Here is an 18,172-nt window from a genome sequence, read left to right as displayed (position 1 = left end):
TTCTGTACAGAGAAGGGATCAATGAAAATGTCCCCAACTCCACTTGTGCAATGGGCAGGATCTAACCCAATATGAATATATAGCTATATCTTATATTAAAGATACAGGAACCCATCTTAGCTGCAAATGGTGGAATAATACATTGGAATAATACATTGTTTTGAACATATAACTTTATAGTGTGTCAGGCCATTAGGTCTTGCCAGCAGATCGTAATGAGTACCATTGCAGTCATGGTGGTGATGTTTTCTCAGTTGCAGCTGCAGCAGCAGCAGCAAAGTCAGCAGCAGGCCCTTGGTCTCCAAGCAATGCAGCCTCAGCAACCTTTGGTAAGCAAATGTTTTAAAATGTTCTTAAAACATGCCTAGCCTCCCCCTCCTCAGTATTAACTAGCCCTACTGGACGCTCAGGTTGTCTTGCAAAACTTTTTAAAATTCTGGTTCACAGAAAAATAAACAGCTGTGGAAGCAGCCACAGAAAATAATATTTAGAGACCGGTATTCAATTAGCAGTTAAACCATTTTAAAATAGCAGTTTCAAAACTGAATTAGACACACGCAGAGACTTTGGTTGGGGGCTTTTCCTTGTTCAAGCCGGGGTATCTTGCCTCATGTTCGCCATTGATTTCTGGGATCTTAAAGAACAAAGCTGTTTCACTGGCTGATGTGAGAAGTGACTTCATGTGTATTTAAAAGTGGTTGGCTGAGATGACCTTGCGCCGCCAGATGTCCTGCCCCGCCTGCTGGAGGCGGCGGCCGCCTGGGCGTTGCAGTACCCCAGGCTTCTGATCCTGGGCGACTTCAACGTCCATGCGGACGCGCCCCCTTCAGTCCATGGTGGAGACCTGGTGTCATCCATGGCGACACTAGGGCTTTCGCAATTTGTTGCCGGGCCCACCCATCACGCCGGCCACACACTCGACTTGATTTTCGGCGCTGGGATAGAGGTGGATCTGGATACAGCTTTAGCTGTGCCGTGGTCAGACCACTATGCCCTGCGGGCCCGGCTCAGGATACCACCCCCCCCAGTTGGGCGGCGGGCGCATTCTAGCCCGCCCGCGGAGACTTATGGATCCAACTGGATTCCGGAATGCTCTGCGGGACCCGATGCCTCCTGGCGACTCACTAGCGGCTTTGGTGGCGGACTGGCAGTCCCGCCTGACAGCTGCTATAGATGAGATCGCCCCTAAACGTCCTCTCTGCCCTCGACTCAAACGGGCTCCCTGGTACACCGGGGAGCTACGGGAGAAGAAAAGGGAAGTGAGACGACTGGAGCGAGTGTGGCGGAAGACTCGCGACGAAGCTACGAGAACATCTTATCGCACGCTTATGAGGGCGTATGAGATGGCGGTGAAAGTGGCAAAACGTGAATTTTTTGCCACGGAAATCGCGTCCGCAAGCTCTCGCCCGGCCCAATTATTTAGGGTAGTTAGATCCCTTACCGCCCTTGAGGGGCGCCAAAATAATAGCAAATTGGAACTCGGCCGTGAGGCATTTGCGAGCTATTTTGCGGACAAAATCTCGTCTCTCCGCCACGATCTTCCCGCCACAGTTAATACAGTAAATGAACTGGAGGCCTGTTGGCCGCCTCTGGAGGTGACGTTTGATGGCTTCAGACGGCTCTCTTTATCCGAAGTGGACAAGTTGCTAGGCTCAGTTAGGGCGACCACTTGCCCCCTTGACCCCTGTCCATCATGGCTCCTTAAAGGAGGCGGCCAGAAGATAGGAGGCCAGCTCAGGGACATTATCAACCTCTCCCTGGAGTCCGGGGAGTTCCCTGAGCAGCTGAAGGGGGCAGTGGTTCACCCTCTCCTGAAAAAATCTACGCTGGATCCGCGGGACCCTGCCAGCTATCGCCCAGTGTCGCACTTGGCGTTCCTGGGCAAGATGGTTGAAAGGGCCGCGGCAGACCAGCTCCTGGCATTCTTGGAAGAAACTTCGGCATTCGATCCATATCAGTCTGGCTTTCGACCTGGCCACGGGGTGGAGACGGTGCTGGTCGCCCTGTTGGATGACCTCCGTCGCCAGCTGGATAAGGGCGGGTCGGCAGTGCTGGTTCTTCTGGACCTGTCGGCCGCTTTTGACATCGTGGACCACGAGCTGTTGGTCCACCGCCTTGCCGGCACGGGGATACGGGGCACAGCGTTACGCTGGATACGCTCCTTTCTCCAGGACCGGACCCAGAGGGTTGCAGTGGGAGATGAGTTCTCGCGTTCCTATAGACTCCCTTGTGGGGTCCCTCAGGGTGCGGTCCTCTCCCCCACATTATTCAACATCTTTATGCGCCCTCTGGCCCAGCTGGTACGGAGTTTTGGACTGGGTTGCCACCAGTACGCTGATGACACCCAGCTCTATCTCCTCATGGACGGCCGCCCGGACTCCCCCCCGGAACCATTCGCCAGATGTTTGGAAGCAGTGACAGAATGGTTCGAACAGAGTCGCCTGAAACTCAACCCCTCCAAGACGGAGGTCCTGTGGCTGGGACGTAGGGGGCAGGACCAGGAAGCGCGCTTACCCACCCTGGCAGGGACGCAACTCACCATCACGTCCCAGGCCAGGAACTTGGGTGTGGCCATTGATGCCTCCCTGACTTTGGAGGCGCAGGTCAAAAAAGTAGCGGGCCAGGCGTTTTTCCACCTTCGCCAGGCCCGACTATTAGCGCCCTATCTGTCCCCCGAACACTTAGCCACAGTGATCCATGCAACGGTCACCTCCAGAATAGATTTCTGTAACTCGCTCTACGCGGGCCTTCCCTTGTCCTTGATCCGGAAACTTCAGCTAGTGCAAAACGCAGCTGCTAGGGTCCTTACTGGCACATCTTGGAGGGCCCACATCCAGCCAGTTCTGAGGCAGCTGCACTGGTTGCCAATTGCTGCCCGGATCCGGTTCAAGGTTCTGGTTCTAACCTTCAAGGCTTTACGCGAGTTGGGACCCACATACCTGAGGGACCGCCTATCGCCCTATGCCCCTCGCAGGGCCTTGCGCTCTGCGGGTGAAAACCTGTTGGTCGTTCCCGGCCCTAGGGAAGCACGCCTGGCCTCGACCAGGGCCAGGGCCTTTTCGGTCCTGGCCCCGACCTGGTGGAATGAGCTCCCGGGAGAGCTGCGGGCCCTGCGGGATCTTTCAACATTCCGCAGGGCCTGCAAGACGGAGCTCTTCCGCCAGGTTTATGGTTGAGGCCGGGGCTGATAATAGATCTATGCCTCCCCCGGGGACTCGGGTTCTGGACCCGAAGCAAAACATCATCAGGACCTCCTCTCCACCCGCTAGTAGTGGGAGGGAGGGGGGGAGTTGAGCTGCCATTCTTGCCATGCCGGCAATATTGGCAATGTTATTATTGTTTTATGGGGTTTTAATGGGGAATTGCGATATTGTTACCCGCCACGAGCCGCAAGGGAGTGGCGGGCTATAAATCTAATAATAATAATAATAATAATAATAATAATAATAATTTCTAGCTCTAGTTCTGGTATATAACACAGGCAGATTGATGTGACTATGCACTTTTTCTGCCCGGTTTGAGAGGAATGGTAACTTTGGAGAACATTTGGTGGCTGTGTGTTCTGTGATGCTTGAGTCGAACCGCCCTCTAGTGGCCGACACATTAGAGACATTTCAGAAGTATTAGCATGACCCTTTACATTAGATTTGCGACTGTGCAGCAGATTTGTATGCGGTAGAACGATATTTTCCCTGCCAATATATTAAAGAAATATCACAAGCCTTTAAATATGAAAGGCAGAAATCCATACCATTGCAGTGCTTGTAGCATAGGGGTCTGCCACCTTTTTGAGCCTGCAGGTACCTTTGGAATTCTGACACAAGGTGGTGGGTGTCACGTTTGAGACCGTGCCAGCTCTGGGTTCGAAAATGCCTAGACATTTTGGGGAGAGGATAAGATTTGAGGAGGGGAACCAGCAGACTATAATGCCATAGAGTCCACCTTCCAAACCAGCCATTATTCCCAGGGATTTGAGTCATCTGGAAACCAATTGTAATAGCAGGAGACCTCCAGGTGCTCTCTGGAGGTTGACAATCTTCTCCTGCTGTAGCTCCTAGCCTGAGTAATTTTACTGTACATGTTTGGAATTTCCACAAGGGTTGAAGCAAAGCTGAGTTCTTCTTACACATGTGCTTCATTTTCTGTTTTTTTAAAATAGATATTTATACATGAGGAAATATGTATAGATGGGTCTCATCGTGTCTGATTTGCCCCTAAGGCTTAGTGGTTTTTTGGGAAGGGTTTGTAGTTTAGTGCCAAAATATGTGAGTCTGTCATTGCAAAAAAATTTCCATAGATGGTTTATAGGAAGCTTTAAAAATTCATTAGGCAAGAAATTCACATATAAAGAAATGCTCCAATAAAGAAGAATTCCAGTCTGCCCTGCCAGCTACCTATTACTAGACGTTAGATCTCAGCTATGATCCATGTCATGAACAGCGAATAGCAAGAAACTGGACTGAAGATGATAAATAAGGGAGAAAGGGGTTGCTGGAATGCTATATTGTTTCACTGGCATTCTGGTCTTGTTTCTTCCTGCATCCAGAGAGAAAAGAGGAGATGATAGATGCCCAGAGGAAACTCAAAACACAATGGTGTGTGTATGTCTAAATTAGGGGAAGGTGAACACACATGAAGCTGCCTTATATTGGGTCAGATCATTGGCCCATCAGGGTCAGTACTGTCTACTTGGCAGCAGCTCTCCTGCATCTCAGAGACCGTTTATGCACTGGAGGTTTCATGCTGGGCTGCAGGCTGGAATTTTCGTTGTGGCGGGTTGCCCCACCTCTTCCTGCACCCACATGGGCGAGCATTTGGCCTGGTGCACGTCATCCATTCCTGATTTGTGCTCCTGCACAGGAGCTGGGGCAGTGAAGTTCCCAGTGCATAAACGGTCAGATAGAGGTCTTTCACAGCACCCACTGCCTGGTTCTTTGTAACTGGTGATTCAAGGAATTGAAACTGAGGACTTCTCTGTGCAAAACAGAAGCTCATCCCCTGAGTCACAGCATGTCCCTGGTGACTCGGATCAGCAGCCAAGACTTCAGAACTTCTACCTTTCTAGGGGTTTGAGATAACACTGTGGGTTCAGCCAGTTATATGCCAGAAATGTATTTGCCAAACTGACTATAGATTCATTGTTTAGGCACTTTATGGGATTCCAGTATGTGGCTTAATTAAAAAAGTGTTTCATACAAACAGGTATTGTTTACACAGGACTAGGAGGGAATGTACTGTTGTTTACATTTGTAGTCACCACTGTCCATTACCAGGCATTTTGTGCCACAATACAGATGACTGGAAAGAGGCAAACAGAAGTGAAGAAGAGTAACAGCCAATGACATCCTTAATTGTGGTGGGAGTGAGAAATTAGAGGTCTCAGCAGGGGATACTTTCAGCCCTAACACCTTTAACAAGGAGCAGTAGTCAGATTTAGGTACTTCTAAATCTTGTTGTGTACTTCCAGCACTTTAACTGCTTGAAGTTCTTCAAGCCCCCTATAAAGAATAACTAAGGTTTTGTTCCATTGAATTCTTGGGAACTGATAGCTCTTTAATCACCTCAAGTCCCTCCGAAATTTTGGAGGGATACCCCAAGGATACCTTTATGGACTCACCTGAGACACGTACTGGCTGTTAAAGGAGTGGGTGATATAGGTCACAAGAAACACAGCAGCCCATTGGTCCTGAATGTGCTCTAAAATCTCCCCCTCTAAAACAATGAATTTCCACAGGTTTCATCTACGAAAGTGTTAAAAAGCAAGTTTTTAGTCCCATAGCACCTTAAAAACCAACAAGATTTTTGGGGTATAAGCTGTCAAGAGTCAGAGCTCCTTTTGCCCAATACAAGTAGGAAAAGGGTTAAAGAGCATTCATTCAATTTCCTCAGTAGCGAAAGGCTTCTAAATTTCACGTTGAGTTATGAGATATCACATGTGCTTCTAGCAGACACAAGGGCAGATTCATCCATCTTAGGGAAACACTCCATTTATCATCCTCTTTTCAGCAGCATGAATGCCGACTGCCCTAACATTACTTTGCTATTTGTCTTGTCCAGATTCACCAAAATGGCTTCCAGCTTTAATTGCCTGCATATTTAGGTGACTAGCTTTCAGTTAAAGTAATGTTAAAACAAGTTTTAAGTAGACATAATGGCAGCATAGTATTTCTTTAAAAAAAAAAACCTTGGTCAGAATGGCATTGAGAGTGGGGGGGAAAAACCACTAATACATTTTATTTACAAAGAGGAAAGGGATATTTGCATTGAAGAATCACTATACTGTTTACAAATCAGTTAATTGTTAGTTTCTAATTCTCAAGTTGCAGGCTTTTTAGTTGTTCACAGGATTTTCTTTCAGATGTTAAAGTTCTGTCTTAAATTGAGAGATTTCTCTACTGTGTTTAACCCAAAACACATTTGATTTAGTAGTCCACTACCTTCTGAGGCTACTAGAGTTCTACATATCTGAGGAAATATACCCCCGAATTCCTCTTACAACTAGACAGGGCTCTACCTTCTCTTTCTTAGAAGATCTCACCTCAAACTGGCTTAATTTCAGAGCAAAACCCCTATTTTCCCTGCCAAATCACTGCCCTAGTTGATCAGACACTGTGTAGAGTAACTCTGTCAATTGTAAACCCAGTGCTCTCTCTAGAGTTTCCCCTCAGCTAAGGATCCATCAGACTTATCTCTCTGACACAGACACCGCAATATCTCAACTGTCTGGCCTCCAGCACACAGCCAGGAATCTCCGCTCCCACTCAACTGTGTGACAACCAGCCGCAAATGAAAGAACAAAATCAAAAGGCGCAGACTGCAGTGGTTTGGCCATGTCCGCAGAATGAACACCAGCAGACTGCCTCGTAAACTCCTCTGGCGAGAACGGCCAACTGAATGGAAGATCCAACGAATAGCGCCAAACAAAACAAAACATGGCTTAAACAGATTGAGGAAGACCTTAGAAACCAGTGATTGACTATCCATATGGCCAAAACTACTGCCACCAATCACCAAGAATGGAAGTATATTTTAAACAAGGCAAAAAATCCAGCGGCACCTACAGCAGCGCATTGGCTGAGAGGACAACCTGCTCCACCAATCACCAGCTAAAGGATAAAAAGAAAGAAGAGCAGCCTGTAGCCCTTGCTGTGTTTGCCCCTCACTGCCCTTAGCTATTGTTACAGCACTCAAAACCTCCTTGCCCAGGTGCTGTCTGTTGCAATGGGTTGAAAGTGTAACGTGATTTTTTGTGATCTGTGCCTAACCTGAACTATTTTGAGACTTATTTGGAAGGCATGATATCCCATTGAACAACTGCCCCTCCCCAAACTCCCCAAGCTCTCTTCATATCTTCAGGTATTTGCCAGCCTGGAGCTGGTAATCCTAGACTTTATGGGTGCTGGGATGGAGTATTTCACACTCGCTTTATCAGCTGGCATGTTTCTCTTCATCATGATACCCAACCAACGATGTCCCAGAGTGTGGCTGGAAGGCAGACTTGCTGAAACGTAGCAGCCCTGGCTCTGCTGAGTGGGAGACCTCCTGGGAATCCTTTCTATGCCACCTTGAGTTCCACAAAGAACATGCAAGATTGCTAAATAAATAATAAATAAGTAGGTTATATTTCTGATGGACTTAGTTGGTTCTGGACAGCAGCTTCTGAAACAAGCCCCTGAGATATTGCCTCTGCTTTGTTGCTCAGCTGTGTGTGTACTTACTAGCCTGGATCCTCAGTTGCCCTTCTGTTTATCTCCATGTGCTGTTGAGAATGCCCTGCTGCATTAGACTCAGAAGAGGTACCTGTTGACCTTGCCTGTAACATTAATTGTTAGCCACCCCCTTCTCCCAGGCTGCTTTATTCATAGGAGCTATGCACTCATTCCTTAAGGCACCACTCAAAATCTCATCTCCTTTACAGCATTGTAAATAAACTCTAGCAATGCTCTCACTACTCTTCCAGTATGAGCCTGTATGTCCTCCCCCCACCCCCTGACTGCAATCCCCCTTTACAGTGTCTGTCTATGGCCCAGCAGTGCCTAAGGATGCCAGCCTGCAGGTGGGGCCGGGGGATCTCCCGGAATTACAGTTCATCTCCGAGTCTACGGAGATCAGTTCACCTGGAGAAAATGGCTGCTTTGGAGGGGGACTCTTTGGCCTTGTACCCCACCGAGGTCCATGTCCTTCCCAGGCTCCATCCATGAGTTTCCCAGCTTGGAGCTGACAACACTATTTGCTCCAGCTTAGTTTAGTGGTTAAGAATGGCAGATTCTAATATAGAGAACTGGGCTTGATTCCCCACTCTTCCACATGCAGCCAGCTGGGTGACCTTGGGCCACTCACAGTTCTCTCAGGGTTATTCTTGCAGAGCAGTTCTCCCAGAAAACTTTGTGATTTAGAAACACAGTAATACAGTGGTATCCAAGAAAGGATTACATTTACCTTATATAATACAAAACCACCCCTGATAAGAAAATAATTCTTTAATGCAGGGGTAGTCAACCTGTGGTCCTCCAGATGTTCATGGACTACAATTCCCATGAGCCCCTGCCAGCAAATGCTGTCAGGGGCTCACGGGAATTGTAGTCCATGAACATCTGGAGGACCACAGGTTGACTACCCCTGCTTTAATGCAGTGTCATAACATCTGCAAGAATGTCTGTTATTCTAACTAATACAAATTGAACAAGCAGCATGCAACGAAACACACATCTCCAGGGTTTATACAAAGTTAACAAATGGCTTAATAGCCAATAAATTACTACCTAGTAAACTGAAGGCAACATAACCATGCACAACATGTTCAAGTCTTAAACATAGTGAATAAGTAATACAATGGGTAGACAGGGTGATCAGATAAGATGGGACTCTGGTAACACCCCACTTGGAACTTCCCATTTATCGGTGATCTTCCAACAAGTTTTCTGTTAGTAGAACAACAGACTAAAAACAATATTTTGGTAATAAACTGTTTCTTTAAAAACATGGAATACTCCGCTGGCTGCTCTAACGTTGCATTCACATTTTTTTTGTAGGATCAAGCCTCTGTGTGGACATACATCCCTCAAATGCGCTATTTATCTCAATCTTGTATAACAAACCCAAAAGGTATTTGTAAACTATATTTACCATATGCTAAATGTAGGCATTTTAGAATAATACTCACAGATCTTCTTAGGGATTCTACAAACTGACCCGAAGTCTAGAGGCATGCTTAGGAATCTCCAGTTAGTGACCTGGGACAAATATAGTTATCTGCAACAATGTTTTGAGACATTAGACCGGGTCTTTCTAAGAAGCAAGCAACTTTAATAGGGCTTTTAGAAATGTTACTGGACTTCTGTTATGTTTCTTTAAGAATGTTGATATGAAATACACAGCTGCAATTTATCAGTTAGGCTTTTAGACATATAACTCTGTGTGGTTTTCTAATATCTTTTTGGTTTGTTATACAAGGTTGAGATCAATAGTGCATTTGAGGGACGCATGTCCACATACCTACAAAAAAAAAATGTGAATGCAACATTAGAGCAGCCAGCTGGGTATTCCATGATTTTTAAGAAACAGTTTATTATCAAAACCTTGTTTTTGGTCTGTTGTTCTACTAACAGGAAACTCGTTGGAAGATAACTGAGGGGAGGAATGTCCTGGCTCTAATACTTTTAACTTTAGTACTATTTTTTACTTAATATTCCACCTTTATCCCTAATAGAGATCCAAAATAGCACACAACATTCTTCCCTTCTCTGTTTTATCCTCACAACAACCCTGTGGGGTAGGTAGGCTGAAATTGTGTGACACTAAATTTCATACCACACTGGCTCTTTACTAACAGTAAAAACTAAGGGAATTTTTTTGTTGTTCTTCTTCATTGGCCAAGTTCCTGAAAAGATCAGGATGTTTTTCAGTTGCTACATTTCACTGACACATATGAGGTTCTGGAACACATGTGCCAGAGCTGGAATGCACGTACGTTACCCCTCGCAGACCATATGGCAGTTGTGTGAAGCTGGACAATGACTGATCAGGACTTTTGTGAGAGCAGCTGAAACAGGAAACGCTGGCAGGGGCTCATGGGAATTGTAGTCCATGAAAATCTGGAGGACGACAGGTTGACTACCCCTGAGCTAAAATGCAGATTTGGGGAGATTAATTTATTCATTCTGAATAGAGTTCATAGGCAAACCAAGACTCTGTATTCTGCATGGGTTCTGCTTGGGGAAGACCGATTTACTCAACTCTTTTTATTGTGGGGAGGGGGAGAATGTCATAAAACAACAAAACAGCATTTCCCCTCTAAGTTATCATATCATCATCTCTGCTGGTTTACCACCAATTGAAAATGCAACTCTGAAGACACAAAGAAACATGTTGAATTCTCGGAATGATAAATAATGCCTTCTAGAAGGAACATATGGGAAAGAGATGTTTTGACCAATTTTTTTCCATTTCTTGCTGGTGCAGGATTGTCAACATATCTTTTAAAAATAAATATTTGGCCGATTTCTCGTAGTGAATGAGCCTTAATCTACTTCATGTCACAATCTTGAATTTATTTCGTATTTTTTTAATCCATTACTAATCACACTGACAAAACATGCAACATCAAATTGTAGGTTGTGGTTTGAGGAAAAGGATCTTGTAGGTCAAACGGCTTGCATTGCAAAAGTAATGTAATGGCCTCTGGAAATCAGGGGGTTCTTTCCACTTAAACCCTCAAAGCTGTTTTCATTTCCACATCTTCAAGATTAAATGTGGTGAAGCAAAAACCACTTTCAATGAGGATGTGTGGGATTCCCCCCAGTTGGAGTTTTACCACGAAATCCACAAACCCATTCAGAGTCTTCAGATTTCTGAAGTGTTCTGGCCAGTCAGATTGGCCTGCTTTGTCTAGGAAGACAACAGTTTTCACTATTTTATGCCTAGCTGGGCTGCATAGAGATAACTACACAGAGATGCTCAGACAGAATCCAGAGAAAAGGAATCCATTTTACTATATTGTTTTCAAATCCACAGGTTTGCAGCATTATTTACATTTTCCATGGCATTTCCTTTAATGTTTTCTTACACGCTCTACCTGAAATACTGCTATTATCACATTGGTTTAGATTCTTTTCACCTTCCTTGCATGCAGCTTTTGCTAACTGCCAGCTGTTGATCATTTATCTGAGAAAACTCAGTCTAAAGGAATTTGCCTGAATGTATGGAAAATATTATTAGCTGGACTCGAACTAGAATATAGGCCTCTAAACTCCCCAGCAAGCATTGTACTTAATCCAAACAGCCATAAACACATAAAAGAACAATTCCAAAGGGAGCCATTATCTTCTGAGTGAACATCGAGCTAGATTTTGATCATTTTTGTGGGAAGTGAAATAGAGTAAAGTATGACTTGACCTCCATGTCCTAGCACTCCCCTCCCTTCACAGTACATGTGCTGCTTCATGCTAGCATGATCCAGATGGGCAGCATAGCTTCAGGTATATCATATTTTTATCCGATTTGCACATATATTTTATGTTGAGAGCCTCCCATTTTAATTCTTGTAAAGGGTTAAGGGATACAGTTTTCAACTGAAAAAGGGAATAAAAGTATGATACTTATAATTATCCTAGCATAACGTTAGTGCCCAACATGTTATACCCTCAGAATCATTGTGACAATATATCCCCTTTAAAAAATGAGGGGGGGGGTTAAGACAGAATGCCTTGTCTGAGGTCATGGCCAAGCCAGGCTGGATTCTGGAGATTTTTGGTGGAGGGATCACTTGAGCATGAAATTGGGGCCACTATGGGTGGGCAGGTAGTTGTGAGTTCTTGCATTGTACAGGGGGTGGAGATGACCCTGGAGGTATCTTACAACTCTATGATGGCACTGGGATGGTGTTGAGGGCAATTGGTCACAGTCACTGTGAGATACAGGGTGTGTACAGTTTGCAAGCAATTCACTTGGGCAGCACCATTACTTCGAAAAGAGACTAGACAAACCCATGTCTGTCAATGGCCATGAGTCATGATGGGTATCTGCTTCCTCTAGTATCAGAGGCAGTGTGCCTCTGGAGCAGTGGTCCCCAACCTTTTTTATCACCGGGGACCAGTCAATGCTTGACAATTTTACTGAGGCCCGTACGGGGGATAGTCTTTTGCCGAGGGACGTCATCGCCGCCTGAGTCCCTGCTCCACTTGCTTTCCCGCCGTCCGTTGGGGAGCACTGCCAGCAGCAGCTGCACAGTGCCACGCTGAGGGGGAGCCCCAGCCATGGCGGCCGCCGGAGAGCACCAAAGGTGAGCCGGTGGCAGAGTGTCAGGGCAGCCCCCGAGGCAGCAGTCAGGAAGGAGGATGAGGAGGAGTCTCGGACCGTTACCAACTGATCTGCGGACCGGCACCGGTCCCCGGACCGGGGGTTGGGGACCACTGCTCTGGAGGATTAGGTAGAAGGATTCTGTTGCATCCTTTCTAGAGGTAGCTGGCCAACCGCTGTGTGAACAGATTGCTAGACTAAATGGGCTTTTGGTCTGATCCAGCATGGCTTTTCTTATGTTCTCTGCTTGGTGCTGAACAGGATCTACTGAAGTCATATTTCTAAGTCTAAAAAATGTTCTAATAAGAGTGCACTGGATTGACACTTCCCTCCCACCCCAAAGTTACAAGAATCAGTGTACAAGGAAAGGGACAAAATGACCATGTCTTCTCTCCTGACCTTCCTAAGTAGCATCTTTCTGTTAATGGCAGCTCGGGCTGTGAACCATAGCAGTATTTTGCTAATTTCTTCTGATGCTGACTGTTACAGTTCCCAAGGCAAGGCTTGCAACAGACACAACAGCAACAACAGACAGCTGCTCTCGTCAGACAACTCCAGAAACAGCTGTCAAGTAAGTATGCAGCTTTTTATGTCTCCACAACTGACCTCTTGCATCTTCTGGACACATTTTTGACATTGCCTTGATAGAATAAATCTGGTCGTAGGCAGTTCTGATAACTCAGTAAGTGACTCCCTCTCTCTCTCTTTTTTAGTCATAAGTCTTGAAAAGTGCCACACACATGGACATTTCTTTAGCAGGGACTGGGAGAGTATCAGCCAGCATTTCTGTCGATTTGCTCTCAAGTTGCACAGCTCTGATCTAGAATGCCGAAATGGTTGATTAAACTAGTTCAGCCTGGAGAAAAGGAGGTTGAGAGGGGACATAATAGCCCTCTTTAAGTATTTGAAAGGTTGTCACTTGGAGGAGGGCAGGATGCTGTTCCCGTTGGCTGCAGAGGAAAGCACACGCACTAATGGGATTAAACTACAAATACAACGATATAGGCTAGATATCAGGAAAAACCTTTAACAGAGTAGTTCAGCAGTGGAATAGGCTGCCTAAGGAGGTGGTGAGCTCCCCCTCACTGGCAGTCTTCAAGCAAAGGTTGGATAACACTTTCTTGGATGCTTTAGGATGCTTTGGGCTGGTCCTGCATTGAGCAAGGGGTTGGACTAGATGGCTTGTATGGCCCCTTTCAACTCTATGATTCTGTAATTTTGTGATCTGTCAGTTGTGAGGATGATGATAAACTGGATACAGACTATGATTGATGGAATTACTTGGGGGAAGTTAAGTCAGACATTTGCAAGGTGTCTAAATAATGTGTGCATTTAACAAATGTTGGGAGTGTAGAACTTTGATCCATCCAGCCACTGTAGGTGGTTTCTCATTGCCTGCCTCTGGTTTCCCACCCAAATGCTAGCCAAGGTTGACCTTGTTTAGCTTCCAAGATCTGACAAGATTGGGTCATCCTGGCCTATCTGGGTAAGGGCATCAAGCACCAAGCATGCCACAAAAGATAGCTGGTTGGCTGTGATTTAATTTTGTGGATCGCAAGTTCAGCAGGCAGCGTTTACTGTAATTTCACTGCAGCGATGCTGTCCTGACATCCACAGCTAACAGTTCCCTTAGAGCAGGGGTAGTCAACCTGTGGTCCTCCAGATGTTCATGGACTATAATTCCCATGAGCCCCTGCCAGCAAATGTCCATGGACATCTAGAGGACCACAGGTTGACTACCCCTGCCTTAGAGGAGTTGTAATATGGAACTGGGATGCATGGTGTAGTAGCCAAGTTTGCCAATGATATCAAAGTAGTCAGATGAACCAAGGAAGACTCTGAAGCAGCAGGAGGCTGTCTCTAAACTAGTAGGCAACCACATGGCAAATAAGTTCAAGGTCAGTAAGCATGAGGTGATGCACGCTGGAACAAAAACCCTAACTTTAGGCACCCGTTGAGTGTATGTAGTGGTGAAAAAAACAAATTCTATGCTGAGGTTATCAGTAAAACAATTGAAAATAAAATAGCCACTATTGTGATGCAGCCTCATTTGAATATTATATACTAAGGATGGGCATGAACCAAAATTTCCTGTGCAATTGCCTTGGGTTGTGCTTCCCAGAACCTTTCATGGACTTTTGTACAGTTTGCTTGGCAGCCTTTTTAGGCTGACCAGAGAACACTATGCTGTCAGCCTAAATTGGCTGTAAGCCATTTTAGCATGCCAATTTACTTCCCTTGCTTTCAAAAGGAATGAAGGGAACCAGCCTGCTGAATTGGCATCCCAGCAGACCACAAACCGATCATGCAGAGAGCTTGCTGTCCACGTGATCAGCTGTTTGGTGGGGTCTGCTTTGCTGCCCAGTCTGCACTGGGCAGTCCTACAGACCCCAAGCATATCCTGCAGAAAGCAAGCTCTCCACAGGATCAGCTGTTTGGCAGGAAGCCATTTTAGCTGACTGTTTGACTTCCCCCTTCTTTAATGCATTTATTGGGTTTTTTGGGGAGGTTGGGGGGGGGGAGTCAGGTCATTGGGGGTTTGGGAACATCCTGAACCAAACTGGAATTTTCCAATCTGAGCCCACCTCTACTGTATACTGTATTCTGGTCACTCTATCTCAAAACAGATATTGCAGAGCTGGAAAAAAAGCACAGATCAGGGCAATCAAGATGATTAAGTTATTGGAGCACAGTTCCTATAATGAAAGCCTGAAGAATCTGGAACTTTTTAGTCTGAAAAAAAAGATGGCCAAGTGGAAACCTGATAAGAGACTTATAAAATTATGCATGGAGTTGAGAAAGTGGATAGAGAAAGCTTTTTAGCTTTTTTCTACAATGATAAATTTTGGGGCACCCAGTGAAAATGATGGGCAAGAGGCTTGTGACAGATAAACATGTTTTTTTTTAAGTCCATGAGTAATTAGACTGTGAAAATCACTGTCGGCGGACACAGTGCTGACTATGAGCATAGATTAGTTTAAGAGTGAGTTGTATAGATTCATGAGAGATAGGCCCATCAGTTGCTACTAGTTATGATCAGTGAATGGAACCTCCATGTCCTGAGGCAGCAAACCTTTGAATACTAGTGCTGAGAGAGCATCAGGGGAAGGCCTTGGCCTCTGTGCCCTGTATGTTGGCCCTCCAGGGAAACTGGTTGGGCTGGTGTTTGAAACAGTTTGCAAGACTAGTTGGACAGGGTTTCTTATTTATTTATTGTCAAATTTCTAAAGTGCCCCTATCTGTGCAGCTGTCCCAGGGTGGTTTATACAATAACAGTTAAAAATACCGAAACCATTAAAATAATTGTTGTCCTTATACGGAATATTGCTATGTTAGGGTGAAGACAGATGTGAGTGAAGATTGAATGGATGACCTACTCTAGATATGCACAGCAGATGGACAGACCTCCAGACTGAACTAAGTCCAGGAATGCTTTGTTCTTCCCCTTTCTACTAGAAGGCAGAGCGTTGGCTGATCCTTGTTCCAGTCACAAAGCAGCCTTCCTCCCACCTTGCCATCGTGTTGACTGGTCTCTTTCGTAATCAGAACAGTTTTAAAACAAGGTTTAAGTGAATAGATGTGCAGGGAGCCTGAGTGAAAGAGGCTAAACCTCTGGGGGGGGGGGGGAGAACTGAAAATCCATGCAAAAGCTGGAACCAGATAAGGATGTGGTAAGAAGGGCGAACGCAAGGAGAGTCAGCCTGCATCAGAAACACCCTGTTATCTGCCTTCTTCCCAAACGTATTTATTTGGAAGTAAGGCCAGTTTGAAGTGAGCCCTTTTCCTGATCCTCTGCACATTTACTTGGAAATAAGTCCTGTTGATTTCAGCAATCTGGGTTTCAGTCTTTGTGTATAGTGTCTAAAATGTTATTGGTTTTTTGTTGTTGCTGCTTCCTAGGTAACCAGCCACAGCAAGGTATGAACCCCTATGGTCACCCTTCACATTTCTGAATCTGGAAGACGGGCGCAAGACGAAGTGTTTGCACTGAAATATAGGAAACACAGGACTTGCACTGAAGAATTGGAAACAGTTATTAGAATTTCCCTCTTTTTTTGTGCTGCAGCTGATGTGACTATGTCAGAAATAGGTGCATTTTTTTTTCTTTGCATATAATAATTTTAAACATGGATTATGTGGGCCTATATGAAGAACATTGTTGCTGCAGAATATATATATTTGGTGCTTGTAGGTATTAATACTTTTTCCCAAGAGGATTAAAAATCCTGACTTTCTTTTTGAGGGAAACAATATCAGGTTTTTTTTTCCTTCTTAAGAACTGTGCTGGACCAAACTACTAAGTAGGAAGGAATTTCCTTTTTTTCTTTTTGCATAAATGATTATTTTCACTTTTTAGTATTTGGTCAACTGTATATTGATTTCCAATATGTTGATTTTGATCTTGTTTGTAGCTTTCTTAAAGCACTTTATAAAATTAATTGTTTCAAATGTCCTGTGCTTTTCCACCCCCTTAATTTCCTGATAGTAATAAAGTTCCCAAAGGTGGATCCTTACTTGTATTTATAAAGTTTCTGTGAAAATACTACAGTTCAATAATAATACAATTTGCTAGATTTTCTTTTCAATGCAGATTTCAGCCACATGAGCGCTTTCTGAAGGATCAAAACAAGAAATCAAGTCCTAAATAACCACTGGGGACTTTCTTCAGAGGGGCATTATATGCCCCAAGAAAAATCACAACAGTTTTGCTAATTTCAGGTTGCAGTTCTGAGCTGTTACTCATTCTTAAGTCTTATGAAGTCAGAGGTATAGAGTTCTGGCCTACATATGCAGAAGAATGCAGTGGATGTGCTGTTAGACCACTGCAGGTAGGGCTTATATTTTTCATTCACTTTAAAAGAATACACCCTGCAAATAAAGAACAAAAAAACCTTAGCAAAATCAGGGAACAGGCAGGGTTGAACTTTTTTATACTGGTGTACTTTTTTTTTTTTTTTGATAGAGCAAACAAAATGCCATCCCTTATTTGCAACTTGAACTGGTACACATGTGCCCAGCTATAGAAAATGAACAGTCTAGCCTTCTAGTTGACAGCCAGTGTGTTGTGGTGACCAGAGTATCGGACTAGGGTCTGGTATAGACCAATGTTCAAATCACCACTCTGCCATGGAAGCTTGCTGGGTGACCTTCGGCTGGTCACACTGTCAGTATCACCTACCTCACAAGGTTGTTGTGATGATAAAATGAAGGAGCAGAGAATGATAGAAGCCACTCTGGGTCCACATCATGGAGAAAGATGAGGTGTAAAGAAAGTGAATGAAATAGAGATCAGAGCTGCTAAACACACACGTTTCTTGTCCTGTTTCTCTTGAAGTATGCAAACACAGGCCAACTGCAGAATGTAACAGGAGGAGGCTTTTTTATTACCAAGTGTGTGTGTATTTTCCAAAATAGTTTCAGAAAAATGTTTTAAAAAGATTTAACTAATAGCTTCCGTAACAATTTCATAATGCAGGGGAAACAAGTGTTTTCTGAAACACTAGGTTACTACTTTGGCATGACATTTAGCAATGAACCTCAGCGAACTAGATGTAGTTTGCATAAATATCTTTTTAGGAGCTAAACCTGTGACTCTCCTGAACCACTTCAGAGACCAGGCAAGTTCTCAGGTGATAGATATAGAAAAACAAATATGTTAGGACTAAGCAGCACTTCTGGCTGGGCTAAGTAGTGCTTGTTTGCCATATGAGTCCACCTACCTAAACTCTGATGGCTGGTTCATGTCACAAAAGTCTCCTGTTGCCCTGAGGACTTTCAATTATATGTGTAGAGGTAGTTCCATGCTGAAAACCTAGTTTGCAGGTATGCAGGAACCCAATTCAGGTAGGGACTGTAGGATGCGGGGGCAGGGGGG

General features: G+C 44.9%; 1 protein-coding gene across 6 annotated transcripts in view; it reads left to right on the top strand.

Annotated features, from left to right (window-relative positions):
* Positions 1-16,961, top strand: part of MED12L (mediator complex subunit 12L) — a 201,831-nt gene extending 184,870 nt beyond the window's left edge. For 2 of the 6 annotated variants that reach the window (XM_077348673.1, XM_077348674.1), the window contains 2 exons: positions 255-329; positions 6,703-8,458. In XM_077348673.1, coding sequence (XP_077204788.1) covers positions 255-329; positions 6,703-6,867 — 240 coding nt within the window. In that variant the 3' untranslated portion in view covers positions 6,868-8,458. Of the gene's footprint in view, positions 1-254; positions 330-6,702; positions 8,459-12,786; positions 12,869-16,197 lie in introns of those variants that run through there. The other 4 variants (XM_077348671.1, XM_077348670.1, XM_077348672.1 and 1 more) reach the window with 4 other exon arrangements.
* The last annotated feature ends 1,211 nt before the right edge of the window (positions 16,962-18,172 follow it).

The sequence above is a fragment of the Paroedura picta genome, chromosome 8 (assembly GCF_049243985.1).
Source record: "Paroedura picta isolate Pp20150507F chromosome 8, Ppicta_v3.0, whole genome shotgun sequence".
Taxonomy (NCBI): domain Eukaryota; kingdom Metazoa; phylum Chordata; class Lepidosauria; order Squamata; family Gekkonidae; genus Paroedura; species Paroedura picta.
Note: the sequence above shows the minus strand (reverse complement) of the source record. Positions and strands in the feature narration are given on the sequence as shown.